At 60.6% G+C, this 19184-nt stretch overlaps 3 protein-coding genes across 9 annotated transcripts in view; 2 read left to right on the top strand and 1 right to left on the bottom strand.

Moving 5' to 3' along the window:
- The first annotated feature begins 734 nt into the window (after positions 1-734).
- LOC135322562 (mucin-2-like) lies at positions 735-5904 on the top strand. The gene is made up of 2 exons (XM_064491807.1): positions 735-5764; positions 5868-5904. The coding sequence occupies exons 1-2, from the start codon at positions 735-737 to the stop codon at positions 5902-5904; spliced, it is 5067 nt and encodes a 1688-aa protein (XP_064347877.1).
- A 3500-nt stretch (positions 5905-9404) lies between these two features.
- LOC105105455 (mucin-6) lies at positions 9405-14650 on the top strand. The gene is made up of 4 exons (XM_031448293.2): positions 9405-11655; positions 13199-13237; positions 13725-13827; positions 14162-14650. The coding sequence occupies exons 1-4, from the start codon at positions 9525-9527 to the stop codon at positions 14337-14339; spliced, it is 2451 nt and encodes an 816-aa protein (XP_031304153.2). The 5' UTR covers positions 9405-9524; the 3' UTR covers positions 14340-14650.
- A 1199-nt stretch (positions 14651-15849) lies between these two features.
- Positions 15850-19184, bottom strand: part of AP2A2 (adaptor related protein complex 2 subunit alpha 2) — a 61022-nt gene continuing 57687 nt past the window's right edge. For 6 of the 7 annotated variants that reach the window (XM_064491954.1, XM_064491955.1, XM_064491956.1 and 3 more), the window contains 5 exons: positions 18826-18949; positions 17725-17841; positions 17563-17632; positions 17310-17444; positions 15850-16531 (listed from right to left, as the gene is read on the bottom strand). In XM_064491954.1, the coding sequence (XP_064348024.1) occupies positions 16454-16531; positions 17310-17444; positions 17563-17632; positions 17725-17841; positions 18826-18949 (524 nt within the window). In that variant the 3' untranslated portion in view covers positions 15850-16453. Of the gene's footprint in view, positions 16532-17309; positions 17445-17562; positions 17633-17724; positions 17842-18825; positions 18950-19184 lie in introns of those variants that run through there. The other variant, XR_010383274.1, reaches the window with a different exon arrangement.

Below are 19184 nucleotides of genomic sequence, written 5' to 3'. Positions count from 1 at the left end.
CACGCCTCCAGACATCGGGCACAGCACCCACACCCACAGCCCCGCCACTCACCACCATCACGACTGAGACGACCCACGGCCACACCTCACTCAGCACAGCCAAAACCTCCACTTCCCCTGTATCACACTCGCCTTCCACTCTCCATCCTCCAAACACGTCCACACCACACATCACCAGCTCCCCCTCCACCACCAGCAGAGGCACTGGGACCCCCGTTACCCTTATCGTCACCACCACGGCCTCACCCACACCCACCGCCTCCCACACCTCACTCACAACACACTCCACCCCCAAGGTCCCTGTGCCCACCACCTCCCACACTACACCTCCACCCACGGAAACATCCTTCCGGACCACCACCATCTTCCCGACTCCATCACTGCCACAGACCCTTCCCATCCATCTGTCAACATCAGCCACCTCCCTGGGGACTCCAACCTCTCACCAAGCTCCCAGAACCACATACACACACTCTTCGTCCACCACCACACCGCCCACAGGCACCACACTGACATCTACCCCCCTGAAGACCACGGGAACGGCACCAATACCCACAGCCCCGCCACTCACCACCATCACGAATGGGACCACCCACGGCCCCAGCTCACTCAGCACAGCCAAAACCTCCACTTCCCCTGTATCACACTCGCCTTCCACTCTCCATCCTCCAAACACATCCACACCATACACCACCAGCTCCCCCTCCATCACCAGCAGAGGCACTGGGACCCCCATGACGCACAGCATCACCACCACGGCCTCAACCACACCCACCAGCTCCCACACCTCGCTCACCACACACTCAACCCCTAAGGTCCCTGTGCCCACCACCTCCCACACATCGCTCAACACACACTCCACACCCACGGTCCCTGTACCCACCACCTCCCAATCTACACCTCCACCTTCGGAAACATCCTTCCAGACCACCACCATCTTCCCGACTCCATCACTGCCACAGACCCTTCCCATCCATCTGTCAACATCAGCCACCTCCCTGGGGTCTCCAACCTCTCACCACGCTCCCAGAACCACATACACCCACTCTTCGTCCTCCACCACACCGCCAACAGGCACCACACTGACATCTACTACTGTCAACACCTCGGGAACGGCACCCACACCTACGGCCCCACCACTCACCACCATCACGACTGGGACCACCCACGGCCACACCTCACTCAGCACAGCCAAAACCTCCACTTCCCCTGTATCACACTCGCCTTCCACTCTCCATCCTCCAAACACATCCACATCACACACCACCAGCTCCCCCTCCACCACCAGCAGAGGCACTGGGACCCCCGTTACCCTTATCGTCACCACCACGGCCTCAGCCACACCCACCACCTCCCACACCTCACTCACAACACACTCCACCCCCAAGGTCCCTGTGCCCACCACCTCCCACACTACACCTCCACCCACGGAAACTTCTTTCGGGACCACCACCATCTTCCCGACTCCGTCACTGCCACTGACCCTTCCCATCCATCTGTCAACATCAGCAACCTCCCTGGGGACTCCAACCTCTCACCACGCTCCCAGAACCACATACACCCACTCTTCGTCCTCCACCACACCGCCAACAGGCACCACACTGACATCTACTACTGTCAACACCTCGGGAACGGCACCCACACCTACGGCCCCACCACTCACCACCATGACGACTGGGACCACCCACGGCCCCACCTCACTCAGCACAGCCAAAACCTCCACTTCCCCTGTATCACACTCGCCTTCCACTCTCCATCCTCCAAACACGTCCACACCACACACCACCAGCTCCCCCTCCACCACCAGCAGAGGCACTGGGACCCCCATGACGCACAGCATCACCACCACGGCCTCAGCCAAGCCTACCACCTCCCACAGCACGCTCACCACACACTCCACCCGCACGGTCCCTGTGCCCACCACCTCCCACACTACACCTCCACCCACGGAAACATCCTTCCGGACCACCACCATCTTCCCGACTCCATCACTGCCACAGACCCTTCCCATCCATCTGTCAACATCAGCCACCTCCCTGGGGACTCCAACCTCTCACCAAGCTCCCAGAACAACATACACCCACTCTTCGTCCTCCACCACACCGCCAACAGGCACCACACTGACATCTACTACTGTCAACACCTCGGGAACGGCACCCACACCTACGGCCCCACCACTCACCACCATCACGACTGGGACCACCCACGGCCCCACCTCACTCAGCACAGCCAAAACCTCCACTTCCCCTGTATCACACTTGCCTTCCACTCTCCATCCTCCAAACACATCCACATCACACACCACCAGCTCCCCCTCCACCACCAGCAGAGGCACTGGGACCCCCATGACGCACAGCATCACCACCACGGCCTTACCCACACCCACCAGCTCCCACACCTCGCTCACCACACACTCAACCTCTAAGGTCCCTGTGCCCACCACCTCCCACACATCGCTGAACACACACTCCACACCCACGGTCCCTGTACCCACCACCTCCCAAACTACACCTCCACCTTCGGAAACATCCTTCCAGACCACCACCATCTTCCCGACTCCGTCAATGCCACTGACCCTTCCCATCCATCTGTCAACGTCTGCCACCTCCCCGGGGACCCCAACCTCTCACCAAGCTCCCAGAACCACATACACACACTCTTCGTCCACCACCACACCGCCCACAGGCACCACACTGACATCTACCCCCCTGAAGACCACGGGAACGGCACCAATACCCACAGCCCCGCCACTCACCACCATCACGAATGGGACCACCCACGGCCCCAGCTCACTCAGCACAGCCAAAACCTCCACTTCCCCTGTATCACACTCGCCTTCCACTCTCCATCCTCCAAACACATCCACACCATACACCACCAGCTCCCCCTCCACCACCAGCAGAGGCACTGGGACCCCCATGACGCACAGCATCACCACCACGGCCTCACCCACACCCACCAGCCTCCACACCTCGCTCACCACACACTCAACCCCTAAGGTCCCTGTGCCCACCACCTCCCACACATCGCTCAACACACACTCCACACCCACGGTCCCTGTACCCACCACCTCCCAAACTACACCTCCACCTTCGGAAACATCCTTCCAGACCACCACCATCTTCCCAACTCCATCACTGCCACAGACCCTTCCCATCCATCTGTCAACATCAGCCACCTCCCTGGGGTCTCCAACCTCTCACCACGCTCCCAGAACCACATACACCCACTCTTCGTCCTCCACCACACCGCCAACAGGCACCACACTGACATCTACTACTGTCAACACCTCGGGAACGGCACCCACACCTACGGCCCCACCACTCACCACCATCACGACTGGGACCACCCACGGCCACACCTCACTCAGCACAGCCAAAACCTCCACTTCCCCTGTATCACACTCGCCTTCCACTCTCCATCCTCCAAACACGTCCACACCACACACCACCAGCTCCACCTCCACCACCAGCAGAGGCACTGGGACCCCCATGACGCACAGCATCACCACCACGGCCTTACCCACACCCACCAGCTCCCACACCTCGCTCACCACACACTCAACCTCTAAGGTCCCTGTGCCCACCACCTCCCACACATCGCTGAACACACACTCCACACCCACGGTCCCTGTACCCACCACCTCCCAAACTACACCTCCACCTTCGGAAACATCCTTCCAGACCACCACCATCTTCCCGACTCCGTCAATGCCACTGACCCTTCCCATCCATCTGTCAACGTCTGCCACCTCCCCGGGGACCCCAACCTCTCACCAAGCTCCCAGAACCACATACACACACTCTTCGTCCACCACCACACCGCCCACAGGCACCACACTGACATCTACCCCCCTGAAGACCACGGGAACGGCACCAATACCCACAGCCCCGCCACTCACCACCATCACGAATGGGACCACCCACGGCCCCAGCTCACTCAGCACAGCCAAAACCTCCACTTCCCCTGTATCACACTCGCCTTCCACTCTCCATCCTCCAAACACATCCACACCATACACCACCAGCTCCCCCTCCATCACCAGCAGAGGCACTGGGACCCCCATGACGCACAGCATCACCACCACGGCCTCACCCACACCCACCAGCCTCCACACCTCGCTCACCACACACTCAACCCCTAAGGTCCCTGTGCCCACCACCTCCCACACATCGCTCAACACACACTCCACACCCACGGTCCCTGTACCCACCACCTCCCAAACTACACCTCCACCTTCGGAAACATCCTTCCAGACCACCACCATCTTCCCGACTCCATCACTGCCACAGACCCTTCCCATCCATCTGTCAACATCAGCCACCTCCCTGGGGTCTCCAACCTCTCACCACGCTCCCAGAACCACATACACCCACTCTTCGTCCTCCACCACACCGCCAACAGGCACCACACTGACATCTACTACTGTCAACACCTCGGGAACGGCACCCACACCTACGGCCCCACCACTCACCACCATCACGACTGGGACCACCCACGGCCACACCTCACTCAGCACAGCCAAAACCTCCACTTCCCCTGTATCACACTCGCCTTCCACTCTCCATCCTCCAAACACGTCCACACCACACACCACCAGCTCCACCTCCACCACCAGCAGAGGCACTGGGACCCCCATGACGCACAGCATCACCACCACGGCCTCAGCCAAGCCCACCACCTCCCACAGCACGCTCACCACACACTCCACCCGCACGGTCCCTGTGCCCACCACCTCCCACACTACACCTCCACCCACGGAAACATCCTTCCGGACCACCACCATCTTCCCGACTCCATCACTGCCACAGACCCTTCCCATCCATCTGTCAACATCAGCCACCTCCCTGGGGACTCCAACCTCTCACCAAGCTCCCAGAACCACATACACCCACTCTTCGTCCTCCACCACACCGCCAACAGGCACCACACTGACATCTACTACTGTCAACACCTCGGGAACGGCACCCACACCTACGGCCCCACCACTCACCACCATCACGACTGGGACCACCCACGGCCCCAGCTCACTCAGCACAGCCAAAAACTCCACTTCCCCTGTATCACACTCGCCTTCCACTCTCCATCCTCCAAACACATCCACATCACACACCACCAGCTCCCCCTCCACCAACAGCAGAGGCACTGGGACCCCCGTTACCCTTATCGTCACCACCACGGCCTCAGCCACACCCACCACCTCCCACACCTCACTCACAACACACTCCACCCCCAAGGTCCCTGTGCCCACCACCTCCCACACTACACCTCCACCCACGGAAACTTCTTTCGGGACCACCACCATCTTCCCGACTCCGTCACTGCCACTGACCCTTCCCATCCATCTGTCAACATCAGCAACCTCCCTGGGGACTCCAACCTCTCACCACGCTCCCAGAACCACATACACCCACTCTTCGTCCTCCACCACACCGCCAACAGGCACCACACTGACATCTACTACTGTCAACACCTCGGGAACGGCACCCACACCTACGGCCCCACCACTCACCACCATCACGACTGGGACCACCCACGGCCCCACCTCACTCAGCACAGCCAAAACCTCCACTTCCCCTGTATCACACTCGCCTTCCACTCTCATTCCTCCAAAAACGTCCACACCACACACCACCAGCTACCCCTCCACCACCAGCAGAGGCACTGGGACCCCCATGACGCACAGCATCACCACCACGGCCTTACCCACACCCACCAGCTCCCACACCTCGCTCACCACACACTCAACCCCTAAGGTCCCTGTGCCCATCACCTCCCACACATCACTCAACACACACTCCACACCCACGGTCCCTGTACCCACCACCTCCCAAACTACACCTCCACCTTCGGAAACATCCTTCCAGACCACCACCATCTTCCCGACTCCGTCAATGCCACTGACCCTTCCCATCCATCTGTCAACGTCTGCCACCTCCCCGGGGACCCCAACCTCTCACCAAGCTCCCAGAACCACATACACACACTCTTCGTCCACCACCACACCGCCCACAGGCACCACACTGACATCTACCCCCCTGAAGACCACGGGAACGGCACCAATACCCACAGCCCCGCCACTCACCACCATCACGAATGGGACCACCCACGGCCCCAGCTCACTCAGCACAGCCAAAACCTCCACTTCCCCTGTATCACACTCGCCTTCCACTCTCCATCCTCCAAACACATCCACACCATACACCACCAGCTCCCCCTCCACCACCAGCAGAGGCACTGGGACCCCCATGACGCACAGCATCACCACCACGGCCTCACCCACACCCACCAGCTCCCACACCTCGCTCACCACACACTCAACCCCTAAGGTCCCTGTGCCCACCACCTCCCACACATCGCTCAACACACACTCCACACCCACGGTCCCTGTACCCACCACCTCCCAAACTACACCTCCACCTTCGGAAACATCCTTCCAGACCACCACCATCTTCCCGACTCCATCACTGCCACAGACCCTTCCCATCCATCTGTCAACATCAGCCACCTCCCTGGGGTCTCCAACCTCTCACCACGCTCCCAGAACCACATACACCCACTCTTCGTCCTCCACCACACCGCCAACAGGCACCACACTGACATCTACTACTGTCAACACCTCGGGAACGGCACCCACACCTACGGCCCCACCACTCACCACCATCACGACTGGGACCACCCACGGCCACACCTCACTCAGCACAGCCAAAACCTCCACTTCCCCTGTATCACACTCGCCTTCCACTCTCCATCCTCCAAACACGTCCACACCACACACCACCAGCTCCACCTCCACCACCAGCAGAGGCACTGGGACCCCCATGACGCACAGCATCACCACCACGGCCTCAGCCAAGCCCACCACCTCCCACAGCACGCTCACCACACACTCCACCCGCACGGTCCCTGTGCCCACCACCTCCCACACTACACCTCCACCCACGGAAACATCCTTCCGGACCACCACCATCTTCCCAACTCCATCACTGCCACAGACCCTTCCCATCCATCTGTCAACATCAGCCACCTCCCTGGGGACTCCAACCTCTCACCAAGCTCCCAGAACCACATACACCCACTCTTCGTCCTCCACCACACCGCCAACAGGCACCACACTGACATCTACTACTGTCAACACCTCGGGAACGGCACCCACACCTACGGCCCCACCACTCACCACCATCACGACTGGGACCACCCACGGCCCCAGCTCACTCAGCACAGCCAAAAACTCCACTTCCCCTGTATCACACTCGCCTTCCACTCTCCATCCTCCAAACACATCCACATCACATACCACCAGCTCCCCCTCCACCAACAGCAGAGGCACTGGGACCCCCGTTACCCTTATCGTCACCACCACGGCCTCAGCCACACCCACCACCTCCCACACCTCACTCACAACACACTCCACCCCCAAGGTCCCTGTGCCCACCACCTCCCACACTACACCTCCACCCACGGAAACTTCTTTCGGGACCACCACCATCTTCCCGACTCCGTCACTGCCACTGACCCTTCCCATCCATCTGTCAACATCAGCAACCTCCCTGGGGACTCCAACCTCTCACCAAGCTCCCAGAACCACATACACCCACTCTTCGTCCTCCACCACACCGCCAACAGGCACCACACTGACATCTACTACTGTCAACACCTCGGGAACGGCACCCACACCTACGGCCCCACCACTCACCACCATCACGACTGGGACCACCCACGGCCCCACCTCACTCAGCACAGCCAAAACCTCCACTTCCCCTGTATCACACTCGCCTTCCACTCTCATTCCTCCAAAAACGTCCACACCACACACCACCAGCTACCCCTCCACCACCAGCAGAGGCACTGGGACCCCCATGACGCACAGCATCACCACCACGGCCTTACCCACACCCACCAGCTCCCACACCTCGCTCACCACACACTCAACCCCTAAGGTCCCTGTGCCCACCACCTCCCACACATCGCTCAACACACACTCCACACCCACGGTCCCTGTACCCACCACCTCCCAAACTACACCTACACCTTCGGAAACATCCTTCCAGACCACCACCATCTTCCCGACTCCGTCAATGCCACTGACCCTTCCCATCCATCTGTCAACGTCTGCCACCTCCCCGGGGACCCCAACCTCTCACCAAGCTCCCAGAACCACATACACACACTCTTCGTCCACCACCACACCGCCCACAGGCACCACACTGACATCTACCCCCCTGAAGACCACGGGAACGGCACCAATACCCACAGCCCCGCCACTCACCACCATCACGAATGGGACCACCCACGGCCCCAGCTCACTCAGCACAGCCAAAACCTCCACTTCCCCTGTATCACACTCGCCTTCCACTCTCCATCCTCCAAACACATCCACACCATACACCACCAGCTCCCCCTCCACCACCAGCAGAGGCACTGGGACCCCCATGACGCACAGCATCACCACCACGGCCTCACCCACACCCACCAGCTCCCACACCTCGCTCACCACACACTCAACCCCTAAGGTCCCTGTGCCCACCACCTCCCACACATCGCTCAACACACACTCCACACCCACGGTCCCTGTACCCACCACCTCCCAAACTACACCTCCACCTTCGGAAACATCCTTCCAGACCACCACCATCTTCCCGACTCCATCACTGCCACAGACCCTTCCCATCCATCTGTCAACATCAGCCACCTCCCTGGGGTCTCCAACCTCTCACCACGCTCCCAGAACCACATACACCCACTCTTCGTCCTCCACCACACCGCCAACAGGCACCACACTGACATCTACTACTGTCAACACCTCGGGAACGGCACCCACACCTACGGCCCCACCACTCACCACCATCACGACTGGGACCACCCACGGCCACACCTCACTCAGCACAGCCAAAACCTCCACTTCCCCTGTATCACACTCGCCTTCCACTCTCCATCCTCCAAACACGTCCACACCACACACCACCAGCTCCACCTCCACCACCAGCAGAGGCACTGGGACCCCCATGACGCACAGCATCACCACCACGGCCTCAGCCAAGCCCACCACCTCCCACAGCACGCTCACCACACACTCCACCCGCACGGTCCCTGTGCCCACCACCTCCCACACTACACCTCCACCCACGGAAACATCCTTCCGGACCACCACCATCTTCCCAACTCCATCACTGCCACAGACCCTTCCCATCCATCTGTCAACATCAGCCACCTCCCTGGGGACTCCAACCTCTAACCAAGCTCCCAGAACCACATACACCCACTCTTCGTCCTCCACCACACCGCCAACAGGCACCACACTGACATCTACTACTGTCAACACCTCGGGAACGGCACCCACACCTACGGCCCCACCACTCACCACCATCACGACTGGGACCACCCACGGCCCCACCTCACTCAGCACAGCCAAAACCTCCACTTCCCCTGTATCACACTCGCCTTCCACTCTCATTCCTCCAAAAACGTCCACACCACACACCACCAGCTACCCCTCCACCACCAGCAGAGGCACTGGGACCCCCATGACGCACAGCATCACCACCACGGCCTTACCCACACCCACCAGCTCCCACACCTCGCTCACCACACACTCAACCCCTAAGGTCCCTGTGCCCACCACCTCCCACACATCGCTCAACACACACTCCACACCCACGGTCCCTGTACCCACCACCTCCCAAACTACACCTCCACCTTCGGAAACATCCTTCCAGACCACCACCATCTTCCCGACTCCGTCAATGCCACTGACCCTTCCCATCCATCTGTCAACGTCTGCCACCTCCCCGGGGACCCCAACCTCTCACCAAGCTCCCAGAACCACATACACACACTCTTCGTCCACCACCACACCGCCCACAGGCACCACACTGACATCTACCCCCCTGAAGACCACGGGAACGGCACCAATACCCACAGCCCCGCCACTCACCACCATCACGAATGGGACCACCCACGGCCCCAGCTCACTCAGCACAGCCAAAACCTCCACTTCCCCTGTATCACACTCGCCTTCCACTCTCCATCCTCCAAACACGTCCACACCACACACCACCAGCTCCCCCTCCACCACCAGCAGAGGCACTGGGACCCCCGTTACCCTTATCGTCACCACCACGGCCTCACCCACACCCACCAGCTCCCACACCTCGCTCACAACACACTCCCCCCGTACGATCCCTGTGCCCACCACCTCCCACACTACACCTCCACCCACGGAAACATCCTTCCGGACCACCACCATCTTCCCGACTCCATCACTGCCACAGACCCTTCCCATCCATCTGTCAACATCAGCAACCTCCCTGGGGACTCCAACCTCTCACCAAGCTCCCAGAACCACATACACCCACTCTTCGTCCTCCACCACACCGCCAACAGGCACCACACTGACATCTACTACTGTCAACACCTCGGGAACGGCACCCACACCTACGGCCCCACCACTCACCACCATCACGACTGGGACCACCCACGGCCCCACCTCACTCAGCACAGCCAAAACCTTCACTTCCCCTGTATCACACTCGCCTTCCACTCTCCATCCTCCAAATACATCCACACCACACACCACCATCTCCACCTCCACCACCAGCAGAGGTACTGGTACCCCCATGATGCACAGTGTCACCACTACGGCCGCAGCGACGCCCACCAGCTCACACACCTCGTTCACCACACACTCCACCCCCACGGTCCCTGTGCCCACCACCTCCCACACTACACCTCCAGCCACGGAAACATCCTTCCGGACCACCACCACCTTCCCGACTCCGTCACTGCCACTGACTCTTCCCATTCACGTGTCAACATCTGCCACCTCCCCAGGAACACCAAGTACTCACCGAGTTAATTCCACCACACCACTAAGTCATTCTTCTCCCTCTCCTCTCAGCTCTAGCTTGAACCCTGCCTTATCTTCTCCAACGTCCCCGAAGTCAAGCCCTACCTCTTGGTCCACGTCTGCAACTGTGTTTAATTCTCCACGTTCCTCATCTTCCTCATCTAACACCTCCCCTCACCTCTTCCCGTACACTCCTTCCTCTTTCACTCCTCACGTTTCATCAGACACGTCTCCTTCCTTCATATCATCTTTGCCTCCATCTTCCGCAGGCTCCCCCACAAGTACTTCCGGTCCCCACAGTGCCTCTTCCCCTGGACCCCAGAGCACATCAAGCACAGCCTCTCAGTCCAGTGTCTCCTTTTCCCCTTACACCTCCACTCGTGTCCCGTCCTCTCCCTTCACTTCCACTTCTCCCCTGCGCAGCACAACCCTTCCCTCAGCCTCACCCACCCTGTCCCTTGTCCCCAATTCCACCACCATAGTCTTTCTGTCCACCGCTCAGACCACGGCCAGCACCCCTGCCTCCCCGACTGCGTCCTCTCAGTCCACTACATCACAATTCACCTCTCTTACCACTGATGCCCCTATACATGGCCTCGTGTCTTCCACGCTGGGGGTGACAGCTGTACCAAGTTCCCCAGCCACCAACCTCACCACCAGACCACCCAGCACTACTGGGCTGCTGACCACTCTATTCCTGACCAGCTCCATCACTGAGCCTGGAAGCTCCTACTTCCCCACTGCCACGTCCTTTCCCACTGAGAGCCACCCTGCCTCCTCTCTCATCACGTCTCTACCCAGCTCCCTTGGTAAGTCGTGTCTCTGCCGCCACCTCGTGACCTCGAGTGTGTGCTTCCTCTCGGCCTTTCTCTCCGCTCTCGCTGACAGTTAGGTCAGGAATGCAGGTCCAGTGCAGTTCCTGCCTCTTCCTGTCCCCTCCAGCTTTCTGGTGAGAAACGGCTATAGCCTCTGCTCCACCTGCTGTCCCCCATCGCACTCCACCAGCTGCCGACAGAAGCTGGCCCAGCCTCTCCAGCAGGCACGGACCCTTCTTCCCCCTAAAGTCTTCACTTCCCCTGCCTGGGGATGGCCGTGCAGTGCAGAGCACTGAGACAGCTTGGGGTCACTCGCAGCAGTGGGTGCCCACCCTGACTTCTACGTGGTCCCAATGTGCTCTTGGGGTCACTCTAGGTCGCTGAGGTCCAGGGCCTCAGCTGTGTGCCGGGGTGCATGGGACGGACAGGGCCCAGCAGCAGCACAACCACGCCTCCTCCACCCACCCCCGGCCGTCCTGTGTGCTGCCCCCACAGCCCTGGGGCCCCCTCAGGCTTTCTGGACCAGGTTCTAGCTACTTTCTCCCCACTGCTCTGGGCATTTCTCCAGACTGGCCAAAATGGGTGCCTGGCTTTCCACGGGTGGCCCCCCCTCCCGCCTCTGGGCCTGTACATCTGTCCCGTACCTGGCTCGTGTGTGCTCTCCGACAGTCCCCGCTGCGGCACTGGCCTCCCTCTGAGGGGAGCTCAGCAGCAGCCTCCCAGGACTACCCTCCCCTGTGCTTCTGCCACCGCAACCCTCCCTCAGGTTGCTGAAAGGAGGGGCATGCCTCACTCCGGACGATGCCGGGGTTCCCACTGGGACCAGTGGCCAGGGCTCCACGCTCCAGCACCTGCCCAGGTCTCCATGCTACCGCCTCCTCCTCCTCCCCTCTGCCTTCCTGCCCCCAGGCCTGCTGGGCATACTTGGTTCTCGAGGGACACCCCTCCCCTGTCTTCTGAGTGTCCCCTCCATGGCACCCATCCCCCAGTAGGATGATCTGCCACCGTAGGACAGTGTTGAAAAGAAACACATTCTCTCATGGGACCAGGGCTGGGTGCGGGTGGCCCACAAGGAGGGACCCAGGAAGTGAGATGAGGGAGCAGGAGGGGAGAGCAGGAGAGAGGAGAGCTGGAGGCAACACCACCTGCAGGGAAGCACCCAGAGCCCCGCCCCTGCCAGGCGTCCCATCTCTGCCTTCAGCAGAAAAGCAGGGTAAGCAGGGCTCAAGGCCATGGGGGGCCTTGTGTGGGGGCGATGGGACAGCAGGACAGACAATTCAGTCTGCACAGGAACTCCTCGCAGCTTTGCACTCGAGGTCCACAGTGGCAGCTCCTAACGGCGACACTGCTTGGCCAGCCACCAGGGCCCCTAAGACAGCTCATCGCTACAGTCTGTCCACCAGGATTGATGCAGGACAGAGCTCATAGTCGTGCCACATCCCACCCCCACCGCGAGTACAGACCCTAGCAGGAAGCTCTTGTGCTACCATCTGCCCCCTCTGGGGACACTGACATCCTCCACTCATCCCTCCTGCAGGTACTGGGCCTAGCAGACCAGAGACACCTATGCCCACAGGTTGGTAGCAGGCCGGGAGGGGAGGTGGCAAGGGAAGCTGGAGCTGAGCATGGCTAAACCAGGGCCAGTGCTGGGAATCTGCCTTATCCTCCAAGAAAAACCCTGACTTGACCCCGGTGGAGTCCCGTGCAGCCAACTTTCAGGAAGAAAACACACAATGAGGAACTACCAGGCTTTGCTCCCAAGCACAGCTGTGAGGCCTGAGCTCAGCAGGGCTCAGACAGAGGAGATGGTCTGGGGCGGGGGCCTGAGTGTGGGGCAGGGGTCCGGGTAGAAGGCCACTGCGGGCAGGAAAGTGCTGGTGTGTGCCCCCACCATCCCACCTAGGTCAGCTAAGTGGCCAGGCAGCTGGCCACCTCCCCTCAGCGGAGTCCAGACTACCCACCATCCCACACAGAAAGGGACTGAAAACCTGAGGCCCAGAGGCTACACCTGCCCCTCAGCCAGGCCCTGGGGCTGCCCTGACCACCTGCCTCTTGGCTCCCAGGGAACTGCAGCGTGAGGGAGGTTCAGGAGGAGATCACTTACCAGGGGTGCACAGCCAACGTGACAGTGACCCGCTGTGAGGGTGTCTGCGCCTCCTCGGCTAGGTGAGCTGTGGGACCCGGGAAGTCTGTCCGGTCCTAGGCTTGGAATCTGCCCTGCCCAACAGAGGTGGCTCCGAGTAGGAGTCGGGGAAGCTCTGCTCCAGAGTTCCCAGCCACAGGCCACGTGCTGCCCTGTCAGGTGGCCCTGGCCTGTCCCCACCTCCAAACCTGCCTGGAGGCACCGGGGACTCAGGGCTGACTGGCAGACTGGGGAAGTCAGCAACGGGAGCTCCCCTAACCACCCACCGGGACCCAGCTCTCTGGGCGGCTGGGGAGGGCAGGAGCGCTCTCGAGGCAGAGGCCTTGATCTGCACTCTCCGCCGCGGCTCCTTTGCAGCTTCAACACCGACACCATGCAAGTGGACACCCACTGTAGCTGCTGCCACCCCCTCAGCTCCCATGAGAAGCAGCTCGAGCTGCCCTGCACAGACCCCAGGGCGCTGGGACAGCGGCTGGTGCTCCCCCTGCAGGTGTTCAGCAGCTGCGCGTGCCGCCCCCGGCGCTGTGGAGATTAGAGGAGCAGCTCCCGAAACCCTCCCCTGGGGCACAAGGCCCCACTTGGGGCTTGCCTGGGCCCTGAGGAGAAAGGGGCTGCGGGCCGGGTTCCCGTAGCTCCCACCAAACCTGCCGGCCGAGCCCACCGATTGTCCACCCAGCCTCCCAGCCTTTGAAGGCAGCCTTCCGGTCCTGCTGGGACCTGACCCCAGGGTGGGAGTGGAGAGGAAGGCTGCTTCAGAGGGGGTTCCTGAGGAAAGGGGGGCCCCAAGCAGGGGCGAGCAGGGAAGAGGCAGAGGTCACAGCGAGGAGAGGGGCTGTGCAGTCAGGGGAGGGGCGTCTCAGCCGCCGTGAACGATGGGCCCACCATGAACAGATTAACAAATAAACTGGCACTGATCAACGCGCAAAGGCTCGCCCGTGGGCTCTGCTCTGCTGTCTCCCATGCCCCTCGGGTGTTCTGAACCCCCAGACCCACGCCCACCCCAAAGGGCTGGACCAGCATGGGTCTGCGCCAGGAAGGGACACCACTGTGGGGCCTGCACCCTCCCCAGCTCAGGGCTACTCCCTTGTGAAGCCCTGCGTCCTGTGGGACATGCACCCCATCTGTGGCTGGGGTCACCCCAAAAGAGCTCAGTGGGCTCGCTCCCCAGGAAGGAACCCCTGGGCCCACGTGTCCCTTAGGCCCAAGGCCTCCAGAAGGCAGGTCCTCAACTGGTAGGGCGGAGCCGGGGGAGCTGAGGCCAGGACCCCCGGGATAAGTGAGCCACGCCCTGCACCCAGGCACAGGGTGAAAGGCATGCCACCCCGACACTCCTACGCCTCCACCCCGAGACCGGGGCGCCGTGGCCACGTCGTCGGAGCTCAAGGCCCCACACGGCCCGCAGGACGGGCCACGAGCCACATGCTGAGTGCTTCTCCCTCCGAAGACCACACACACTCTGGCCACCGACCTAGCGCTTGTTTTCCCTTCGGAAAGGAACGCACTTGACTGGCAGATGCCCACCTAGAATGGCGGACGGAGGGCAGGCCATTTCGAGTCAGCTGACTCGAAACCACCACCCCGCTGGCGACCCACATGCTGGAGCCCAAGCACCAGGTCATCCAGCAGCCTGAACAAAAGCAGGATGACATGGCCACCACCCACACAGCCTCAGACTCCATGGCCACGCAGAGTGTCAGGGCACCCTGAGTTGGGGCATCAGCTCATCCCCAAATGGCCCTCCACCTCCTGACCACACAAAGGCCCCCCTCCTCCGACTGCACAGGCCAAGGCCCACAGCACCCTGGCCTGCACGCATGACCCCAGAGAAACCGCACCAGCCTGTGAGGTCCCCTGCACAGAGGAGAGACCAGCTCAGCTCCCGCAATCTCCTCTGCCCACCCACACTGAACCCTCCAATCACAAACCAGTGCCAGCTCGCCCCTAGGGTGACAGCGCACTTGTTTGAAACCTCCAGATGCGTGAAGTTAGGTACACGCTCTCTAGAGCCACCAGGAACCCTGCCCCCGCACACTGCGCAAGCGAGGTCTCAGACAAACAGGCGGCTTTAATGTCTCCTTCAAAAAGGCCACGCTGGGAAAAGAACACAGAACTAAAGGCGGCCAGGACACACAGCACCGCTGAGTCTGACTTCCAGAGTCAGGGCCCCGCCCCAGGTGCTGCGCTCATGTTGGCGCCTGGACGCACTGCTCCAGCCCAGGGCAACCTCACAGTCTCAGGCACCCAGCAGCCACCCCCAAAATGGCCACATGGCCTAGTTTAGACCCATCCATACCACAGATGCACACTGCTCCTCTCAGAGTGCCAGAGAGGAACGCTCATTTAAAAATTTCCCAAAAAATGTCCATTTTCATTCAAACTTCTAATTTCCCTTTAATTTGTAGACTTCCGCACAGAACTGTCCTGATTTCTAGGAAAGTTGATCCCAGGACCCGCGCCCCTCCTCCTGACCGGCAGGCCGGCGAGTCCAGCTGGGCCTCTTCTCCCTCACAACCCACCCCAGGAGGGGCGGAGCCGGGCAGCGGGTGGGAGCTCCTGGCGGCAATGTCAGACAGGCGCTGGCGCGCAGCACGGTCACAAGGACAAAGGGCAGGAAGAAGGCAGGTGCAGACATGGGAGCTGCCCCGTGGATCAGAACTGCTCTGAGAGCAGTTCGCACAGCCTCTGAGACACGCTCTCCTTACTGGTCCGCAGCGTGAGCCGGTACATCTGAAAGGAGACAACAACAGTCAGCCCCCGCCCACCTGCCCGCTGGCGCGGCCCTCGGTAGGGCCCTTGCTCCAGCAGCAGAGTACCTGCCGGGTGGCCACTCCAGGCCTCTGCTCAGCCCTTCCCTGGAAGCGTTCCACTGTGTGACAGAGACTCAAACATTAGACATGCCTTCAGCAGCTAAAATGAGAAAGTCTGACCATCGCCAGCGCCAGCGTGTACATGGACAGGTGGGCGTCTAACTGCCCCGGCCAGCGCTGGGGAGCTGACGGCTCATGCTCCCCATGAGCCTGCGTCCCATCCTGGGTACTGCCCAAGTGAAATGAAAACACACGTCCACACCAAGACATGTGCCAGTGTTCGTAGCAGCCCCATTCAAAGTGTCCCAAAACTGGGGCGGCCTGAGGTCCATCGACAGGAGGGCTGGGCAAGCCAACGGGGCACCTCCCCACAAAGGAGTGCCACACAGTCCACGAGGACCTACCCTGGACACAGCAGCAACTGGTGACTGCCAGCTCAGGGCCAGGCGGAGCCCATGCCGGGCCACACAGCGCTGCCTCTTGGGGATGGTGCCCCAGTGGGGTGCCAGGGAACTTTCTGAGACACTGGCAATTTTACACGTACCAACAGGTGGTGGTTCACAGGCATACGTGTCTGTTGAAACTCATCAAATTACCACACTGGGGATCTACCTGCGCATCCATCTCACTGTGTGTAACTTACATCACAACAAAAACAAACAAACTGAAGTGACTGGGCCGCTCCCCCGGGGCCTGACCTGGGCTTGCAGGTTCGGCTCCAAGCGCAGCAAGCATCCAATCTGCGTGGTTTTAGTATGAATGATACCGGCTCCCACAAAATTTGCAGGATTAGGATCGACTTCCTCCAGGAGTGCAGAACCAAAGCCAATAATCTGTGGGAAAGAAACGGGAGATGGAGCGCCTGGTGCCAGCACCCAGGCAGGGGCCGAGGGTCTCTGGAGGGCCCTGGCCACCTCCCGACTCTGGAAACGACCCCAGCGAGGCACTGACCTTGGCTTTCGTGATTTCTGTATCCATTGGGTGCTTTGCTCTGAAGATGCTCTGCACTTCCTGCTGTGGACTGTGAGAAACAAAGGCCAGTGTAAGCCCGGCTTCTGGCCCTGCCTGAAGGGCCCCCATCAGCACCGCACAGGGTTTGGGTCAGCCCCTCACCTGCTCAGCTGCTTCCAACGCTGAAAGAAATCCTGAGAAGCCATTTCTGTGGGCTGGAAAAATTTGTTGAGTGTGATAGGCAGCTTAACAGACACATTCTGAAAGGTTCCCCCATACCTGTGAGCAACACAGAGACACGGTGAAAGGGGTGCGCGGGCGGTTGGAAAGCCTGCACCTCAACTGGGAGCCACTCCCTCGTGCACAGCCCCCAGGAGCAGAGGGCTGAGGGCGGGGGGAGGGGCGGGGCGCTGGGGAGGGTGGTCCTGCGCCCTGGGGACCAGCCCGGCTTGGGCACGGCGCCATCCACAGCTGAGGACTGCCACGCACCGGTCGGGGGACCTGTCACACTAACCCGGGGACAGCCACCCCCTCGTCACTCTTCCCCAGCAACCCACGTCCTACAAGTCCAAGCTGGTTTAAACTGTGTGGGTTTTTTTCTTTTTGAAAAAGACCACAGAAAAGGCCACAGAAAAAGGAGTGTGCCTACAGAACAAAACAAAATTTGTGCACGTCTATTTCCCTACATTTTACAAAGTACAGTACTTTCAGTTCTCTGTGTTTTTAACGTTTGAAAACACGCTTTCCAAAACAAAGTTACAAATACCTAACAGGGGAGGCTGGTCACGCGCGCGCTCCTGCACTCACTGAGAAATGACAGGAAGCAGCCAGGGAGCCACACAAACGTGTTACAGAAAACTCATCAAGACGGTGTGCGTGCTCGGAGTGCAGCCACGCAGCGCCGCACACACCAGGCGACCATCTGGAGGGATGCCGCCCTGCAGCTGACTTTCGGAGCCGTGGGCCAGGCAGCGGCACAGGGGCCCTGGCTGGCCCCAAGCCCATGGGGTGGGCCCCTCCGTGTCTCAGCCTGAAAGCACCGGACCTTGGACAGATGGCCCCATCCGCCCAGCATCTCAGAACCCTGGGCACCTTTCCCTTCCCCTCTGGAGCCACTGCTGCAATGTGCACAGCGAGGGCCAGCCTCCGCCTAGGTCGCCCCTCAGTCCTCACACCACCCCGAGGTCTGTGAGGACGAGGGGCCCAGCCCCGATGCCCTGGGGCCCAGCAGGACCGGGCGGTGATGCAGCCCGGGGCTCCCACCTGAACTGGATGTTGAGCACAGGCGCCTCCGCGAAGTCGGACACGCACTCGATGTTGACGGCCTGCTGCACCTGCGCACCCCCGTCCACGGTGGGGTCCACAGGCTTGGTCTGTAGGCTTAGGCGTGTGTGCGTCAAGGAAGCTGAGAAAGCAGGCAGGGCCGAGCCAGCCCCAGGTCAGAAAGGCTCTAGAAGGGGTCTGTAGGAGTCGGAGTGCACCTCCTGATCTCGGATGAAATCTTTCATGTGTGTATTTTTAATGACAGGTTTTTTTTAATTAATTAATTAATTACTTTAAATGAAGGTACTGAGGACTGAACCCAGGACCTTGCGCATGCTAGGCACATGCTCTACCACTGA

The sequence above is a fragment of the Camelus dromedarius genome, chromosome 12, assembly GCF_036321535.1.
Source record: "Camelus dromedarius isolate mCamDro1 chromosome 12, mCamDro1.pat, whole genome shotgun sequence".
Classification (NCBI taxonomy): Eukaryota; Metazoa; Chordata; class Mammalia; order Artiodactyla; family Camelidae; genus Camelus; species Camelus dromedarius.
The sequence above is the reverse complement of the archived record's forward strand: the minus strand, read 5'-3'. Positions and strand labels throughout refer to the sequence as shown.

Bases quoted from the DNA above. Each gene is read 5' to 3' on its own strand.
- LOC135322562 (XM_064491807.1), top strand. From the start codon at position 735: ATGACGCACAGCATCACCACCACGGCCTCAACCACACCCACCAGCTCC. The intron at 5,765-5,867 runs GCCCATCACCTC...ACATCCTTCCAG, and splicing joins TCAACCCCTAAGGTCCCTGT to ACCACCACCATCTTCCCGAC.
- LOC105105455 (XM_031448293.2), top strand. From the start codon at position 9,525: ATGACGCACAGCATCACCACCACGGCCTTACCCACACCCACCAGCTCC. The intron at 11,656-13,198 runs GTAAGTCGTGTC...TCCCTCCTGCAG, and splicing joins GTCTCTACCCAGCTCCCTTG to GTACTGGGCCTAGCAGACCA. The intron at 13,238-13,724 runs GTTGGTAGCAGG...CTTGGCTCCCAG, and splicing joins AGAGACACCTATGCCCACAG to GGAACTGCAGCGTGAGGGAG.